Below are 18,625 nucleotides of genomic sequence, written 5' to 3' on the forward strand. Positions count from 1 at the left end.
TTAGCGAGTCCCGCTAAGGGCGGCTGGTTTTACCAGGCGCCCTTAGTGTGAGCCTCTAAAGGACCAGCATGCTAACAACGGGCCCGTTATTAACTGGCCCGTTGTTAACATGGTCCCCATTCCCATTCGAGCCCTATAGGGGCTCGAATAGGAATGGGGATGGGTTCCCTGAATGGGGAAATACCGGGTCCTCCAAGGTTGGAATGGTCCAGTAATTCCCCATTCAGGGAACCCGGACCCGGTATGCGGTAAGGAGGTAATAGCGCCATGGCTACCTCCAACCTCGTAATGACCCCATTGTCATTATCAATAGAACCTTGAACAGAAAATCCTGGTTAAAAAAAGGCATCAGATTCATTGACCAAATCATCAATGGCCCGCATTATTCTTCCCTTCCAGAAATTGAGACACTTATTTTCTATTCCTAACACTGACTTCAACTTTTATAACACACTGGTCAACTAATGTCTCAATGGACTTCACCACTTTTCCAACACCACTCTCTCACCAGATATTCTTAGACTACTGCAGCTAACCACATCCTCTGACCTTAGCGCCTCAACATGTATAAACCCTTAACACAAACTCTGTAGTTCAACCAGTTTGTTTGTTATGGGAAAGGGACTTTGGTGTCGCCCTTGATGATACTTGGTCCTCAATATTCTCCAAAATCAAAAATATTCCAGTCTCTGCTAACATCACGCAACGCTTTCTCTTTTTCATTCATAGGGCGTTTATTACTCCTGTTCAACAGTCTAAATCCAAAAATGGTTTAGACGACAGTTGCTGGACCTGTGGTTATGCCCCGGCTTCCTATGAACATATGATTTTAACTGTCCTTTTGTCTTTACGTTTTGGCAAGACGTCTGGAAATACCTTAAACTAATATTTATGATTAATGTTCCATTATCCTTTTTGAATATTGTTTTAGATAGCCTTGCTACAGAATGTTATGACATGCAGGCCTCGAAAAAACAATAGGATCTATTCATTATTATTGCTTTAAAACTCATCACTGCTAACTGCAAGAATCCGCGCTCTCTTCGCGTCAGGGGCTGTTGGAACAATCTCTGCCACATACAAAGACTAGAACTTTGCTTGGCTAATTCACAAGACTCTATACCCAAATACAATGCAAAATGGTTGTTTTTCATTTGCTGCTTAAATTGCTTTAGTGCCTCTTCAAATGGAACATAAACCAGTTTTTCCATATTCCCTATACCCATCACATTTACAAATCATAACTTGTATGTTTTAATGCTTCTGTCAGTTTATGGTTATGGACGATTCCCCTTACCCCCTCCCCCTCTTACCCTCATATCTCTTGTTTATTTCGCCCAGTCTGTCTCCCGCTTGCTCATTTTTGTAAATTCTTGTGCTCTCCCATGGCTGATGTCTTTGACTAATTTGCCTGTTGTACTTATTTCTTTTGTACTTGTACAGCACTCCTTGTTACTATTGTATTCTTAGCGTTACCATTATCTGATGTCAATTTGCCCGGATCCAGGCCCGTATTATATCTGTCAGATCAGATTTCTGCTTTACATTACAATTGTCTTGTTGTTATTATTCTAATAAACATAATTAAATAAAAAAGAAGAAAGGTGCGCACACTGCGCAGCTGCACATGCCTGGCAGGGCTGCAGCACCCCAAGGTGCAGCTAAGTCCCCTGTTAGCCTATAGTCTGTCGCCCCATCAGCACCCCCCTGTCATGACATCACTAAACCTGCTGCCAGGGCCAGCAGAGGGCCAAAGGCAGGCCCTGGAGTCATGCGCCGCCTACACTAGGACTTCCGCCATCAGCTGATGAGGACTGGCGGGTGGTTTCTCTGCTGGAAACCCGTGCAGGGGGCGCGGGAGGGGGCGGGGGGGGGGTGGTATGACGAGCTGCACGCGAGTCGGTGGTTCCGCGGTTTGCAGTATTTTCTACAAGCCTGAAGCCACATACCCTTCTCTGCCAGAGAGCATACAGCGCCAAGAAGTGAAGGGGGAGCGGGGCATGAGACTGCCAATATATGTGCTTTTCCAAATCGTGTATTGGGACACTTATTTCAATTAATGAATACATAATTGAAATGGAAGTAAAATGGCCCATCTGGACATAAAGTGGATGTTTTAGGTCACCGTTGACACACGCACCAGTGCCCCCTTCCCCTGTGTGCCCTGGCGGCGTGCCCTGGTGGCTTGCTGAATCTTTCTAGCTTGCAATACACAGACTTTCTCCCATCCTTCGTGGCTAATTACTTGCCTGCTGTGTAGCCGCTGTCACACGGGCCTTCTCTACCTTAATTCATGTTCCCCAGTCAGCGAATCACAGCAAAGCATCCTCTGGAGATCAGTGTAAGGTGTGAGGGGAGGGCTGGTATCAAAAGAATGACAGACACAAGAGCTGCAAGTTCAGAACTAAGGGGCTGGAAAACTCCTATCTTTCGCTAAAGCTAAAATGGGAGTATTCTCGACCATCAAATAATAAAGTAAACACAGTCCTACTAAGACTTTGCCAAATCAAAATGGCCAAGACTATGAAACCCTAATGCTTGCCCTATCTCGTATACAGAAAGTGTGGGAAGGGGTACGTGTATACAAAGGAAAGCCAGTGGGCCTCATTACACGGTAGGCAGATCCGTAATGAACGGTGCCGGTAAAGGACCAGCACCGTTCATTACGGGCCGCCACATTACGGGTCTGCTCATGGGTGGAGGTACGTCCTTACCGGCACCCGCGGGCAGACCAGGATGCTAATAACGGGCCCATCATTAACGGGCCCGTTGTTAGCATCCTCCCCATTCCCATTGAGCCCTATTGGGGCTCAAATGGGAATGGGGATGTACTGGGTTCCCGGTCCCGAAAATGGGAATTACCAGGCTCGTGTGTGCCTTAATGCCCGGCAGGTCTGACCTGGCGGGCAGACCGGCAACCGTGAGCAGACCATTTCGGATGCACCGGTACCATTCCTGAATGGTGCCGGTGCATCCGGCCTCCCCATTCCCATTGAGTCCAATGGGACTCAAATGGGAATGGGGACTCATATTTTCAGGTGCTGGGGAATGGGCAATTAACGGGTCTGCCCGGGCTGTAATGCCCCGGTATTTGCCCATTCCCGGGGTGGCGGAAAAAAATGACTCCGGCGGCAGCTGTGTCGGCGTTACCGGCACAGCTACCGCCGGAGTCATAATGAGACCCATTGTCTTTTTTGCTCCCACTTCAAAAGCTCCTCCAAATGGCATCAAGGCGGTTTGGGGAGCTGCAGAGGGTCTTAATGGGATATTGTCTTGAGGTCAGGGTCTTTCCACCTGCCCCTCAAAGACTTGGGTTTTTATGTCTCACCCTTGGGAGGAGCTCTGTTTTGGGCACTGCCAGATAACCCCATCTGCCCCTGGTATGGCTCCCTTGGGTCAGAGCTCCCTCGCCTCACTGCAGCCTCCCCTGTACTCATATGTCCTGTAGTTTGGCAGCCCTCCTTAATCCAGCTCTTCCAGGGTCTCTCCAGCCGCAGTCCTTCTCGCCTGGCTTCTGTGCTTCCTCCAGCATCCCTTGCTCGCTCAGTGTTCCTGTTTCCTCTGCCTTTTGTACTGACTGGGAGATATAAGAGGTTTCAGGTGGGAATGATTTTAGAGGGAGGCCGGACCTTGCCTGGCCTCATTACTGGAACATTGCCATAGAGTTGGTGTGGTTGATGTGTATACCTTCCCTTGAGTAATCCTCATTACTCCTATTTGACTCTTCTTCTTCCCAGTACTTGAAGGATAGAATGAATGAAGGGGATTCTGGAAAATGGAGTGTTTAGCAGACTTTCCAAAGAGGTCAGTTGAATAATTGTCAGGAGATCCGGCCATAAGCAAATAGGGGTTATGGGGTTTGTAGTGTGTTAGAAAGAGGTGAATACATGTGTCGGTGTAGATACATGGATTTTGGTTTCCCATGAGGCTTTCGCCTTCTTCTCTTTAAGGGAAAGCGCTGGAGTTGGATGGAATATCCCGTGAAAGCTGGGGGGATATCGTGTAGGGATGCCTTGTAAAGGCAGGGGATACAGCGTCTCACCTTTTGATGTCCCACCCCCGAGGACCCCTCACCCAGGTTATCTTCCCGCACTGGTCCACCCCCAGGGTCTGGATCCAAAGGCGATGGCCGTGCCCTGGCCACCTGAGCAAGAAATCCCTGGGGTTTAGACAGTGAGACACCCTCAGGTTTCTCACTTAGAGCAACATTGGGGATGAAATGCAGAGTTCCCGAAAAAAGGTATTGACCCTGTGTGGGACCCTCAAATGTTGGCAATACCTACTTTTAGCAACGTTTCCCACCCTGTGCCCTTTTCACATTTCATGGGAAAATTGCCATTTTTCTCCAAATTGGCAGAGATTGGAGGGGAAACAAGGGCCAGGATAAAAGGTAGACTTCTCTCTCCTGGCCCCTCCCATATATGCATTAAATGCCACTGTGAATAGATTCTCACAAGCCAACTCTGTACCCTCTTCTATAGCCCTTGGAGGTCATGTGGGTCTCCTTGAAAGAAAGGCAAGCCCGGTGTGTCCTCTCTAGGCCACCTTCCTGTACTTGCGCACACCTGCACACAGGCGCCACTACATGCGCTCGCGCAGCAACACTTCAATGGCACACCTATGAGAGTTTCTTCTATGACACATCGCCACACCTTTCCACCTCTGAGTGTATGACATTCTGAGTGGGGCCGATATGTCATCCATCTTATTGTGTTTTCTTTTTCATATTTATTTATTTTATTTATTGTGCATTTGTAAGGCGCTTATACATCAAGTAAATTGTGTTTCAAGGTGCCCACAGGGCAGCAGCGAGGGAACATGGGAATGAAAGGTAATTATAACAATGAAAGAGAGAGGTGGTCCTACTAGGCCTTGTGAGCATTCAGAGCGTGCAAGTGCAGAGAGAGAGAAGGGATGAGTTGGGGGGGGGGGGGTAAGTGCTAGGAGTTACATAGAGGGAAGTGCTAGGGAGTAAGTCGCAAGCAACTGTTGAGTGCCCGAGTGGTCAACTGCCCATAAATAAGACCTTCACAGTTTTACTAATTTTACTATAACACACTTTTTGGCATCTTTCTCTCTAATCCCCATTTCTGTAGGGCTTCAGCAGGAGAACTCCATGAGAATTCGAGTGGAACCTGGTTTATTTGAGTGGACCAAGTGGGTTTCTGGGAACACCCTACCAGCGTGGATATCGCCGGCAGAGCTGGTGGCAGCGAATTTAAGTGTTGATACAACGTACAGGTAAAAAGCTCATATTTTAAAATTCATTTTTTGCATCCGAACGTAAAATAACTAATACATTTTTATTAAGTCAAATATGGTTTTGTTGATGATTGATTGCTTTTATTAGCCCATCTTGGAACTAGGGTGGGGTACCAGGAGATGGGATGGCCTGTTTAGGGGAGAAATAACCGTTTTTATGGCAAAATCTCCCCCTTGTGTTGCCAAAAACTCCAAAACTGTACTTGAAAGGGGCGAGCGAGTGTGGATGCTGTCTGGAGATTACACAAGCATGCCTCACAGTGCTGGGAACTTGTAGACCGACGGAGGGGCAAACAGAAATATCACGCAGCATAGGTAGTCCACCCTACTGATACATTTAGACTTACCCCGGGACTCCCGTGGGAAGGCCTTGCCCCCCGTACCTGAAATAAGTACACCGACACAGATCTTCCTATCATGGGTTCCCGGAGTGCAGTACTCATGTCGTGGGACCGCCCCCTTTATTGATATGAATGCGCAATGGCATAACGTTGACGTCACGCTACGTGACTTCGTCACATTCCTCCTTTTTCATAACAATTGAAAAACACAACTTTTCATAATCCAGTCAGTGCAAACAGGACGGACATAAACATGGTAACATGCCAAACTCAGTTGGGCCCAATGTGGGCAACATTAGGTGACTTGATCTGACACAGGTCCTTTCACACCTAGTCACACATTATATAGTCTGGGGACCACGCAGGGCATCTTCTGCTCTCTCGACGGGGGTATCTTCCTCCTGCTGGTTCCTCCATGCCGTCTCCTTCTGCCCCACCTGGTGTGGGCTCTGCACCTTCCGCATTGTCATCCGGTGTTTGTTCCACACCTGTGGTTCCTGTCCGGGGACCTTCTTCCTCTCGTTCTCTGAGCCATTCTTTTCCTCCCAGCTTCCGAGAGAAACTGGAGTTACGAGTTACTTTCCCCCCCTGAAATGCGGCAGTTACCATCGAGCCTTTGACCTGGACCACCCCATGGGGGAGGAGACATAGGTGACAGACAACTTCCCTTCGGGGTGACGATTTTGCACCAGTACAGTGTCACCCACCACCATGTCCGTTGGTTTGAGATGCCGTCGGAGGTTCTCCTTGTCGTTGTGTATTCTTCGATCCTCAGAGGTCCTGTCGTCATCAATGAACCCTGGGGACGGAACGTCCACCTCTGGGAGTAATCAACGGGGGCACATTTGGAAGAGCACCTCTTCAGGGGCCATACCCAATGATTGGTGAGGTGTTTCTCTGTATTCCCTCAGGAATTGGTATAGAGTTCTCCTCAGCTCCTTTCCCTGGCCTTGGGATATGCAGAATACTTTTTTCAATGTTCTCATAAAACATTCAGCAGTTGGTCTTATTCAAAATGGCATGGGTTGCATTCATAATCATCAAAAGAGTGTTATTATGATAACCCCCTCTATGTTGGAGGCCTCAGGGACGAAGAGTGTGCCAATGCACGTAAGGTGGAGACACAGTGGGGATACTTGCTGTCAGTAACAGGACATCAAGCGGATGTGCATTTTCCAAATACCAAAATGCAAATGTCATTACAACTATAAAACAAGGTGTTATCGTGACCAGTGTCCATTTGGTCCTAGCGGACCATGACCCTTGACGTGCAGATTTATCATCAGAAAAGTGACCAGCATCCTTTTTTGTACGAGTAGCCTGTAAAATAGGCATAGTTTCTCAGCATCCGATAAGAATCCTCACTGTTAGGCTTTTTTAGTTAATCCGTGGGTCGCACCTGACCACGTGGCCTGTGTTGATTGAAGGTAACTTTTCCTGTCCCTGCCTCTTATTCATATGCAGCAGAGGAATACCGAGGGACTGGCTCAACGGTGGTTTCTTGTGGGTACAGCCTATCTGCACTTTCCTATCCTATTTACATTAATGTAATGTCAGCAACTCTGAATCTAAATCCAATTACGTGGTCGCAGATCGTACCTTGAGAATCCAGGTACGGAATGGTCGATGAATAAAGTGTCATCGTTTCCTGAAGAAAATGAAGAAGCAGAAGCAAGATCGATCGACGGTGAAGAAGAATTTGAAGAAGGAGCAACAATCTCCCCATGCCCCACAGGCTCAGGAAGGACTTTCGTGAAACCCTCGGTGTCGATCAGAGCAGGCTCGTTGTGAGCATCAAGATCACCAATTCCCTTCTCCTCCCCTTTGTCGTAGGGTAGAGGAAAAGGAATCCTATTCACATGTGTCACGTGGCTCCAGTGCTTCTTTCCAGTTACTCGTACAGCGGTCTGCGTGGCCAAACGGATTTGGTGTGGTCCCCTCCAATGAGGTGCAAAACAGGAGCCCCTTTCAAAATTCTTAAGTAGGACCCACGGGGGGGCCAGGTCGGAATCGATGACCTGGACCCTTGTATTTTACAGGGAGGGCTTCTCGCACCTGTTGATGAATCAAATACAAGTTTTGAGTCAACTGGTCACAATAATCAGAAAAAAGCAGATACTGTATTTCTTTCAACTGCTTGGGTTTTGGAACATTCCATATATTGGCTGGTCTCCCCATCACAATCTCATAGGGGGAGAGCCCTGTCTTTGATTGTGTGGTCATCCGCATTGATAATAAGGCTATTGGCAAAGCGTAGGCTATTTCAGATTGCTATGTGTGCATACTTTGGCTACTTTGTTCTTTAAGATTCCGTTATGACATTCCACAAGACCAGCACTCTGAGCGTGTCTGGCTGAGGGACCGTTTATCAATCTGCAATCCCGCACAAACTTGCACAATGACAGCAGCGATAAAATATGGACCATTGTCAGACCAAATTATCCTCGGCAAGCCAAACCTAGGAAAATATTCCTTCAGCATGGCCTTTACCATTGAAATTGCTTTGGCATCTTTTAAAGGAAAAGCCTCAACCCATTTACTGAAGGCGCAGATGACGACTAAAACATATTTATAGTTTTGACAATGTTCCATCTCAATAAAATCAAAATGGATCACCTCAAAAGGCATGGAGGGGGGGCCAAAACTACCCTTCGGTGTCAGTGTTCCTTTCCCAATGTAATGTTGTAAGCATATCATGCAACCCTGGACAAAACATCCAGCAGTTTTCTGAATATTATTATTATACCAGACAGGATCTAACTGTTTGCAAATCTTTTTGGCACATATGTGTGTTGGGCCATGGGACATGGTAACCATAGCAGTAACATAGGCATTGGGTAGCATCCATCTTTGCTTTTCACTATCCACCCAACAACCCTCTTCGAGACCCGCTGGACCCTCAGCCCATTGCTTGATTTCTTCTGGAGTAGCTTCAGCCTGAATTTCTTTTATACAGCTAATCCCTTTGTCTACCATACAAATGTCAGTGACCCCTTTTGTTGGATCTAACACATGCATCTTTGAATGCAAATCAGTGGCAGTGTGTTTGGCTATTCTGTCAGCAAAGGTGTTTCCTTTTCCTAGTTTGTCCGTCACTTTCTGGTGTGCGGCACACTTCATTATTGCTAACTATGTAGGAAGCGCAAGTGCTGAAAGCAGCCGAACTATTAAGGTACCATGCTGAATCTTTGTCCCATGCGAGGTCAAGAAGCCTCTCTCAGCCCATAGTCGACCAAAGTTGTGAACTACCCAGAACGCATATTGGCTATCTGTGTATATATTCACATTAAGCCCTTCAGAAAGTTCACAGGCTCTGGTTAATGCAATAATCTCTGCGGCCTGCGCAGAATTATGCGGAATTCTTTTAGTTTCTACAATAGTGCTGAATGTGGTGATTGCGTAAGCAGCAGTGGATGTACCATCCGGAAGTTTAAAATAGGAGCCATCGCAAAACAGCTCCCCTTGTGGATTCTTTAAGGGTGTATCATTTAAATCAATTCTGCCCTTAGTTTCTTGTTCTGTGGTATAGAGGCAGTCATGTGACATCTTGACAATACAGTCTGTTCCTTGTGGAAGAGGCAATAGGTCAGCCGGATTTAATGAGCAACATTTCTTAATTTGTATATGCGGAGCAAATAGAATCAGCTCGTATCTTGTTAATCGAGCCGATGTGAGATTTTGCGTTCTGTTTAATAGAACTTCTACGGAGTGGGGTACCATCACGGTTAAGAAATGACCTAAAACCATACCCTCACTTTGTTGCACAGATGCAGCAGCTACAGCTCTGACATCTCGGCAAGCACATGCAATAGGGTCTAACGTGGAGCAAAAATTGCCGCACAGTCTATTCTTGCCCCCATGTTTCTGTGTCAAAACAGCCAAAGCGCATCCATCACATTCATGCACATACAACACAAAGATCTTTTCGTAATTTGGTGTGCCCAAAACCGGTGCTGAACACAACGCAGCTTTGAGCAAATCAAGTGTTCTGGCAATCCATGTTCCACTGTAAAGGCAAAGAAATGCCCTTCTTTGTCAATGCCAACATAGGTTTTATCATGAATGAAAAATTCGGGATCCACTGTCTACAATATGAAGCCATGCCTATTAAAGCTCTGACCTCTTTCTGTTTATTTGGGACAGACATAATGGAGATGCTTTATATCCGTTTAGGTGTCAGTCTTCTTCCCTCCTTCCACAGGAGATAGCCTAAATAGGCGACCTCCTGTTGACAATACTAGAATCATAGTCAATATTGTAGTAACATCAGGTTCAATCGAAAACTGTGGAGCAACAACTTTATTAATTGCGTGCAAGTCAATAATGAAACTAAAAGGAATCGCATTTCTTATAAATTGGTAGAATCAGACTATTACACGCGGTCCCTGCAATTTCTTCAATCATACCTATGTGTACAAAATCAGAAACAATACTCTTCAAAGCCTGTTCATCTTCAACTGAAATCTTATATTGCGGAATACGCAGCAATTTAACACCTGGTATCAACACAATTGTAACTGGTTCTATTTGTAAAATTCTAACGTCATTATCATTTACTACCCATAGACATGTTGGAACCTTATTCAATTCAGTTGGTAAAGGCCTAGACAAAAACTGTGGAACAGAAGTTTGTTGAGGCGAAATCGTTAAATGCACTCCATCCGGAGATCAGTAAATCACAGCATTCAATTCCTTTAATAAATTCAATCCCAACAAATTTTCACCCACAATTTGTCGTCAACAGAAATGTAGAAGAATCAGTGAATGGTCCCAGTGAAATCGGTACCGGCCGAGATACTGGACTAACCACTGGCATACCAGAGAACCCTACAGAAATGTTGTTCTGCCTTGACGGTGGAATATCTGGAACCCATGAATGATCAATAGAACACTTCTGTGGTCCTGTATCTATCAAACATAAATGCTCCCTATTCCCCACCTTAATTTCAATGTAGGGCCCTTTCTGATAGACGGGAATAGGTACTGGTTTGAGACCCTGCTTCGGGCTGTCCTAACAGAACAGTATATCGTCAAATGTAAGATCCTCCAAAAAATAGAGTCAAAGGATTATCAAAAATGTTCCCACTATTAACACTTTGTTGCTGATTATCTTGTGAACGTGCCTGTTGATTCTGTGCAAACTGACTTCTACCAGGACCCACTATCCCAGGACGCCTCTGGATCATCTACCCATTGCACCATATGTGCTATTTGATCTCTGGTGTAGGATCGGGCATTGTACTCACCAATTACCCTCCTGTCTACAATATGCACATTGGTTCATGTGTACAGGACCAAGTTGTGCGCTACCTTGTGGTGTAAATTGGCCTCTAAACTGTGTATTCCCACCTCTGGCTCCTCTAGCTATTTGCTGCAATAATACTCTAATTTTCAAATCTCCCTTCTTCTTTTCCGCTTTCTCCTTCTCTGTATTAACCCTATTCTCATAGTACTGACCCATATGTAATACTTCAGATTGTGATTTCGCTTGCCAAGCACTCTCAGAAGTCATAATCTGTGACTGGATTTCAGGCAATAATCCGTGCACAAATTTGTCTACAAACAGCCTTTTTCCTGACTCTGTACTTAAATCTTGACCACTAAAATCTGAAAACACTTGCTCGAACCTACTCAAATTCTCAGTTGCACCCTCTGACTTCAATTGTATGCAGGCCGTAAGTTTATCCCATATGATTCTTTTCTCAGGAACCAGAGTTTTCAGTTTAGTCACTATTCTGTCTGGCAACATTAGTATCACTTGTGGTGGTTTCTCACCAGCATTCCTTTCCCCATCTATTCGTACCAAAGCATTCCATGTTGCAGATAACCAGATGGGAGTCCATCAACACAACCATAAAAGGATTTAACGCGATCAAGGAGGAGTTAAGAGCAGTCCGACGGATGACTCTCCAGGATAGATATGTGCTTGACATGATCACAGCCATGGATGGAGGAGTTTGTCCAAAAATAGGAGAATCATGTTGCACATTTATACCTTCTCACGATAAGGAAAATGGAACTCTAACAGAAGCCATAGGTATGCTGACAAAACTGCAGAACCAGATGATTGATGAGACAAACGAAGCTGATGATGACAGCTGGTTTGGATCACTATTCTCATGGGTTTCACAATGGATGGCAGATGCGTTCAAGTTCCTGGGAGCCCTGCTACTGATGATATTACTAGGATTCTGTGTTAGCAAGATAATAATCTCCCAGTGCCAGAAAACTGCGAAAAAAGCCATAGGGATGAAGATCATGATTGATGTCGAGCCAGGATGGAAGCCCAAAGACTTGACTGACAAAGAAATAAGAGATTTTGTGAAAGTCAGCATTCATGCACCAGAAGGAACAAGGTTTTTATACCCCAAGAAGCTTAGAAATTATGTGGGAAGATGGTTTTACTGCAGCCCAAATGGACAGTGTCAACTGATGACATGGAATAAAGACGAACACGTGAGAACAGCAGGAAGTCTAAAAGGAGTCATAAAAAAATATGGACTCCAAAGTGATATTTCTTCAGACCATCATGTATAGACACAGAAGATGAAGAAAGAATGGACCCAGGCGATGAAGTGAAGGTGAATACAGAGGAACCAAAGAAGATGGATCTAAAAAAGGAGGTGAAAGTGGTCGATGAATCGCCCAGAGGGGGGAGTGTAGAGGAGGTCCCAAATACAGGCCGCACTCCACCATCCATTTTGAAGTACCAGGAACGTTCACACTGAGATGTGTGACGTATGATCAGCAAATAAACCAGCAGAGAGCCGCAGTGGGGCTCTGTCCAGTACCTATCAGAAGAATGATGCCTATTGAAGTACCATTACCAAGGAAACCATGGACAGTAAGGTACCCATTGAGAAAGCCATATCAACAAATGAGACGAACTGAAGATCGCCTGAGTACAGTCCCTGAAGAAAGCAAAAAGGTTCTAATGGAAGACGAGTGGTGACGTCACGAGAACCTGGACTGACTCACATATAGAAGAAATGACGACCAGAGAATGACATAAAGAAACGAAACGCCATGAACAAAGGATATTGCAAACCTAAAGTGAAAAGACAATGTCAAAGTAAGAAGTTTTAGCAATGAGCATGGCGAAGATACACAACCAGTTTACACATGTACATATGCTTGGAACCGCAAGAAAGCTAAGAGAATTGTGCGGCTTGCTATGCTTAGTAGAGGGATAGTGCGGCAAGCGCCATATACATATCTTTCTCAAATAAAGCACATTATATGAAGTATACTTCCACTGTGCACAAAAAGCAGAATTAACAAAAATTACTAAGGCCATCGGGAAAAGTTTCACATTCAACAATATCAGGAGCTGAGCGGCAGAAACAAAACTCAGCAGAGGCAACTCGTGCCTAGGGAACCAAGGTCGCATCCATCAAAATGAACGAGCAGTAGCTACAATTAACTGAAGTAAGGACCAGAATATACTGCTTTGAAGGGGCAAGATAAGAAGGTGAAGGCAGGTGGTGGGTGAACATAAAATTAAATAGACAAATTGTTGAAGAAAAGGCAAATTCACTGTGTCTGAATCACGTGACCAGCCGAACGAACAGAAGCAAGACCCCTCACCTACGCATGGCTGTGAGCCAGGAGAAGATACCTAGGCAGAAGATGTAGTCGTGAGGCCAACCACAGCGAAAAAATTGACACATAGGCACTAAAGTGATTATTGATTGGAGGAAGGCCGGGTGAGTTGAGGGGCACCCTGCACCTGGTCAACCATTCTGCGTGCTGCTAAGCAAAGTGAAAAAAAGTATTCATGGGGATGGTGCCAACCCAATCACAGTGGACCAAGTAATTCAGGGTCCTATAGTTAGTAGGACCAATGGGGTATCATACTTTTAGTGACGTCTGCAGTAGTCATTTTTAAAGGAAGGGCTTAGATGGCCACCTGACAGTGTTTACCCAATCCCCGCACTCCGATACCATATACAGATATAGTACCTATAGTAAAGTTACCTTTTCTGAACCAATAGACTTGCATGTCAACATTTGAGTGTTACACGTCAATTATGATGAGTTTTTAGTGTAAATATTAGGATTTTTATGATGTTCATTGGAGTTAAAGCGAGAAGGAAGATCGCACCATTGCTGATATTCATGAGTTCCCATTTTTTGTACTTGTCATTAAACGGACTCCCTTTGCCAAACCGTTGAGTGGTCCTTATTGATTGGTGTCGAAGTATATATCTGCACCCACATGCATCTCACGGGTGCTGCTATCTTGTTTTAAAGTGCTTCTGAGCAAACTCTGACTCTATGGGCCGATCGGGGGTCTCGGAGCACACCCCTGTGGGACATTCATGTCCATCATATCAGCTAAATGTGTTCCCATCGTTCTATCAAAATAGTCTGTTCAGGAATACCACCTTGGACAGAAAATGCAACTATAACAGCCAATTCATCGCCCTCTTTTATGTACTTTTTAGCCCATGTATATAATTCTCTTTTCCTAGTTTTAGATACTGTACCACGAGTCACTATTCTTGATTCAGCTCCTGCCCCTTCAACTACTACAGGTAGAGCAGAACTACCTGGTAAAAAGAGTTCAGACAAATCCTGTTTAATAGGTAGCAAAGACAATACCGCTGGCGGTGCAGACAGAATTAAGGGGATGGCAACTGTCAGTAAGGGTGGCGGTGCAGGAGGAGGAACTACAACAGGAAGAGGAACAACAATGGTAAGAGGAGGGACCACTACGGGAGGAGGCACATAAGGAGGCGGTGCAGTGGAAACAGTTCTATGTTCATTCAACAATTTATTAATTCACTCATCTGATGCATGACAATCCTGAGACGGATATATCTTTTGCACATCAAGTTGGAAAGCCCTATGCATACCTCTAATAGATTTGGACTATTTCTACTGATCATGCAATAGTGCTTCCTCAGCATTTGGCATATGTCTACTTGCATGCTTTTCTTTACTTCTGAGTTGCTGCAGAGCTTCCTTTCTCTAATCTTTAACTGCATCAAATGCTGCAGGCTTAGCCTTTTTTCTTCAACAATCCAGATTCTAAATGCTCTAGGCAGGCAATTTCAAAACTGCCATAAACTGGCCACTGAAGTTCAGAAACATGTCTAGTCTGTCTGTGCCAAATATCATTAAATAGGATAACTCCTAGGCCGTACTTAAAATACATTAAATAAGCTGGTGACCCATCAGGTGGTGCTGGTTGGACTTGTCCCAAAGATTGTCTATCTCTGCGGAATAATACCCTGAAACAGGATGACAATTTCCCAGGCATATCAGGTCAATGGTGTTACTTGGCATTGTTTGTATCTGCAAATCCAATGCTGCAATCAATATCAGGATCCGTAGGAATCGGGGCACGACTCACCTGATTTCAAAACAAAGGGACCCGATCAGATTTCAAAGGATCGTCGTGGCTGGCGATTTCGATAACAGGCCTCGATATTGGGACCCTCGTCAAGATGTCCTCCTAAACATGCTCACCGCCCAGGCATCGGGTCATGCAGTACTGCAGAGGAATCGTGTCTCACTTTGCAGGGGCCCCCGTCACTCTCTGATCCCGGTCCAGTAGCCTCATCTTCGTCTAGCGATGTGACCTAAATCTTAAGGGTCCCTATTCGGGCGCCATCTGAAAAATCAAAAGAAATACTGAGGCTTAATACGACCAAAAATGAAATACGGCAGTCACGAGTTCAAAAGTACATTTACAGTTTATTTGGCAGATAGCTATCTGGCTCTCAACGCCTCGCAGTGTGTAACAGCAGACACCGTGAGGGGGGAAAGTGTTGGACATTACAAAGACACAGGTTTTTATACTTTTCTGCCACAATCCCAGTTACATCGTCCAGCCCCTCTCTGTGTTACCTATTCATTAAGGGTTTGTTGCCAGTTCACATAACTAATACAGATTCAAATAACTATACATTGTTCAATGTTTTCCTGAAACACTAGACATGTTTTTCTGTACATACGACACAATGGTAATATTTGTTTTCAAGCTTAAAGTTAATCCCGTTTCAAGGAACGTACACACACATTTCTGCAAAGGCACACGGTTTCAGCTATTCAACATTCTGGTCCACCGTTTGAACGAGGATGAAGCCATTGCTACAGACAACATCTCAATTACTGTTCAGTTCAACTCTAGTTTAGCTGCAAGGTTTCTTAGTGCAGGACAAACAATCCACTTTTAGCAGCCTCAACATGTTTATCTACGTTGACACAGTACAAAGTTAATTTTTCTCTGCTGGAGCCAAAAACACAAAGTTTAACTTGAGACAGAAATAGGAGTTAATCAAAGGCGCATGATTTTAAAATGGCGGCATAGTCAGCCTTATTCAGGTTCATTCAAATGTGATTTTCAGTGCGATGTCAATGCTTTTAGGCCAATGTTCGTTATCAGGCGGTACTATGTGAAATATACTTTAACAGATTGGGGATTTATATAGGCAAATGAGAGAGGAAGATGGGCACGAGACCAGAGGGAGCATCGCAGGATCTCTGCTGAAAGAAACAGGAGGCTGATTGGATGACGTAATGATGGACAAGCATAGAAAGCTGTCCTTAAACAAACTAGATCTTTGTGATGAGGAAAGAGACAGCAGTCATACCAGTTGGGCTATAATGATGTTAGATGAAGAAAGGGAAGAAAACGAGAGAGCGTGAAGAGAGGGTGCATGCGGTTTTTCAGCAGATCAACATGTAAGAAGAGGAGTAAAGTGGTCAGACTTTGAGAACGCAAAAGAAAAAACACCAGAACCTATACAAAATTCAGAACAACCACAAGCATGGTCGCCCAGTGCAGGGGACATATCCCCGCCTTGTGTAAGTAAATTAGATCACTGCCAGGATGAAGATGAATGGACAAAACGAGCCCCACCTGTAGGACAAGGAGCGTAGGTGGATATGATTGTTGACCAGGATTCAAGTACGTTCCATTATTATAGAAAGGGGGAGGACAACCACAATATATACCGTGGCCACAAATGGACAAAGACAATTAGAAATGCAATATACCCAGTTTGACTGCAGGTGCAGGAAAATGGATTTATGAGTTAGAAAGAATGACAGCAGAAATGACGCTAGCAGTGGGTGACGTAAAATGCCTACTAGCAGCTATCCTAGTGGAGAGAACTGATGACATTTGGAGACAAGCGGAATATGTGAGTGTGACAGCACAAAACACGACACATGATGAAGGTCCTTTTAATAATCGCAGAGCAGACATATGGAGGCTGCTTAGAGGACAATATCCTGACACATCAGGCATGGGCATGATTATGACCAGGAAAATAGGTAAGAACGAAGATCCCGTTGCATGTATTCAGGAGATTCAAGAACCTTGGCACCTTGAGATGAGAGAACCGTGGGATTAAACAGTAGCATTATTTTATCATATTTTATGCCAGGGACTGCCTGAGCTAGTGCAATGGTAGATATAGAAACAGGTAGGGATAGAGGCGAAGCCATGGGCAGAAATAAAATTGACTATCGTTCATCATTGTTGATTACTACAAGAGAAGAATAAGAAAAAAGCTGAATTGGTTCAGATAAAGTTGACAAAGTTCACCATAGAAGGAGCAGTATTAACAAGTGGTGAAGGGGTGGCCACACAAGACTTACAGCCAGTGCAGCCAAACAATGCAGAACAATGTTGGTACAATTTCTGGCTATGAGGATGAGGGAATGGACCTAGAGGACAACCGCAGCAGTGTTGGAACTGTGGGAGGACAGGACATATAGCCTGCACGTGTAGAAGCAGAGGGGGGACAAGTTCCAAGAGGGGGGATGGGCTATTCTCCACAGTATAATACAGTACCGCAGGACTATTATGCCCAAGATCACACACAGTTTCAGACGCGTGCACCGCAAACGCAGCATATCCTGCTGCAAACACAATCCCCACAAGGGCAATCACAGCAAGTGCCTATGCAAACACAACATGCACAGACACAATAACCACAGTATGCTCTGATGCAGCAAGTAACGGTGCCACAATGGAAAGAGAATACAGAAGACCCACAAGTACCCAGACCAGGGATAGGAAATGTGACCATAGTGGGAGGAAATCCCTTTACAGGTACAGGGATGAATTTATACCCACAATAGGAGAGACCACAGAGCGACTTGAAGCGTTCAGTACTATCAGTGACACCAGACCCACAAGAGGAACTGAGGGTCAGGCTAATGATAGGAGGCAAGACATTTTCGTTTCTGTGTTCCAGAGGGAATGTAGCCAATGTCTGGTATTGCCATGAATGCACATGGATTCTCTGGGGCTCTGAGTTTGGTTCCTTTTACTGACAATTTACCACTTTGCATAGGAGAACATGACATGTCTATGCCACTATTGTATTCTCGGCAGACACCAGTTAACATATTAGGATGTGAATTGATGACACAACTAAAAATGATGATATCTTTCAATGATAAAGGGATTGTCTGTTCCACTCCAGGCATACACTACATACATGTAAGATAATTCATATTAGTATTTACAGGCCTTATGAGAGGTTCCTTTACCAGGCTTGTCCAACCTTTTTGAATGTGGGGCCGAAGCATTCACTTTTTGTCACCCGGTGGGCCGGCGAGCCAAAAGTCAACGCCTTCACCAAAAGCAGTATATTCAAAATCGATGGTGTGTGACCTTTGACACAATAGCATCACAGGCAGTGATAGCCATGCAGTCCCAAAGATCGCTTTTGGCATCAGGGACAGTGATCAAAGGTTAGTTTCTTGTGATTTCTTCCAATCATTTATTTTTCTGAAATAGTAGGGGGCGACCGAGTGTAGCGAGGGAGCTATAACAATCTAGGGAGGGTTTGGGGGGATCCCCCCAAGATTATTTTTAAAATATAGGGCTGAAATGGTGCATTTTACAGCAGGAAAAGTGGCCAAAAAGCCATAAGTTTACAATCAGTTCTAAAGGGGAACATGTACATTCCATGTCACCAACAGCAGACAAGAACATTGTGCAGCACAACACATTTTAATGATCAATGTGTCCACAGTGTAAGACAACACTGTCACTA

At 44.8% G+C, this 18,625-nt stretch overlaps 1 protein-coding gene across 1 annotated transcript in view; it reads left to right on the plus strand.

The window, feature by feature from the left end:
• UBASH3B (ubiquitin associated and SH3 domain containing B) overlaps nt 1-18,625 on the plus strand; it is a 484,216-nt gene that overhangs the window by 424,059 nt on the left and 41,532 nt on the right. Inside the window, exon 11 of the mRNA XM_069614082.1 lies at nt 5,097-5,241. Within this exon, the coding sequence (XP_069470183.1) occupies nt 5,097-5,241 (145 nt within the window). The remainder of the gene's footprint in view (nt 1-5,096; nt 5,242-18,625) is intronic.

This window comes from Ambystoma mexicanum, chromosome 9, assembly GCF_040938575.1.
Source record: "Ambystoma mexicanum isolate Mex_15411 chromosome 9, UKY_AmexF1_1, whole genome shotgun sequence".
In the NCBI taxonomy this organism is placed as follows: domain Eukaryota; kingdom Metazoa; phylum Chordata; class Amphibia; order Caudata; family Ambystomatidae; genus Ambystoma; species Ambystoma mexicanum.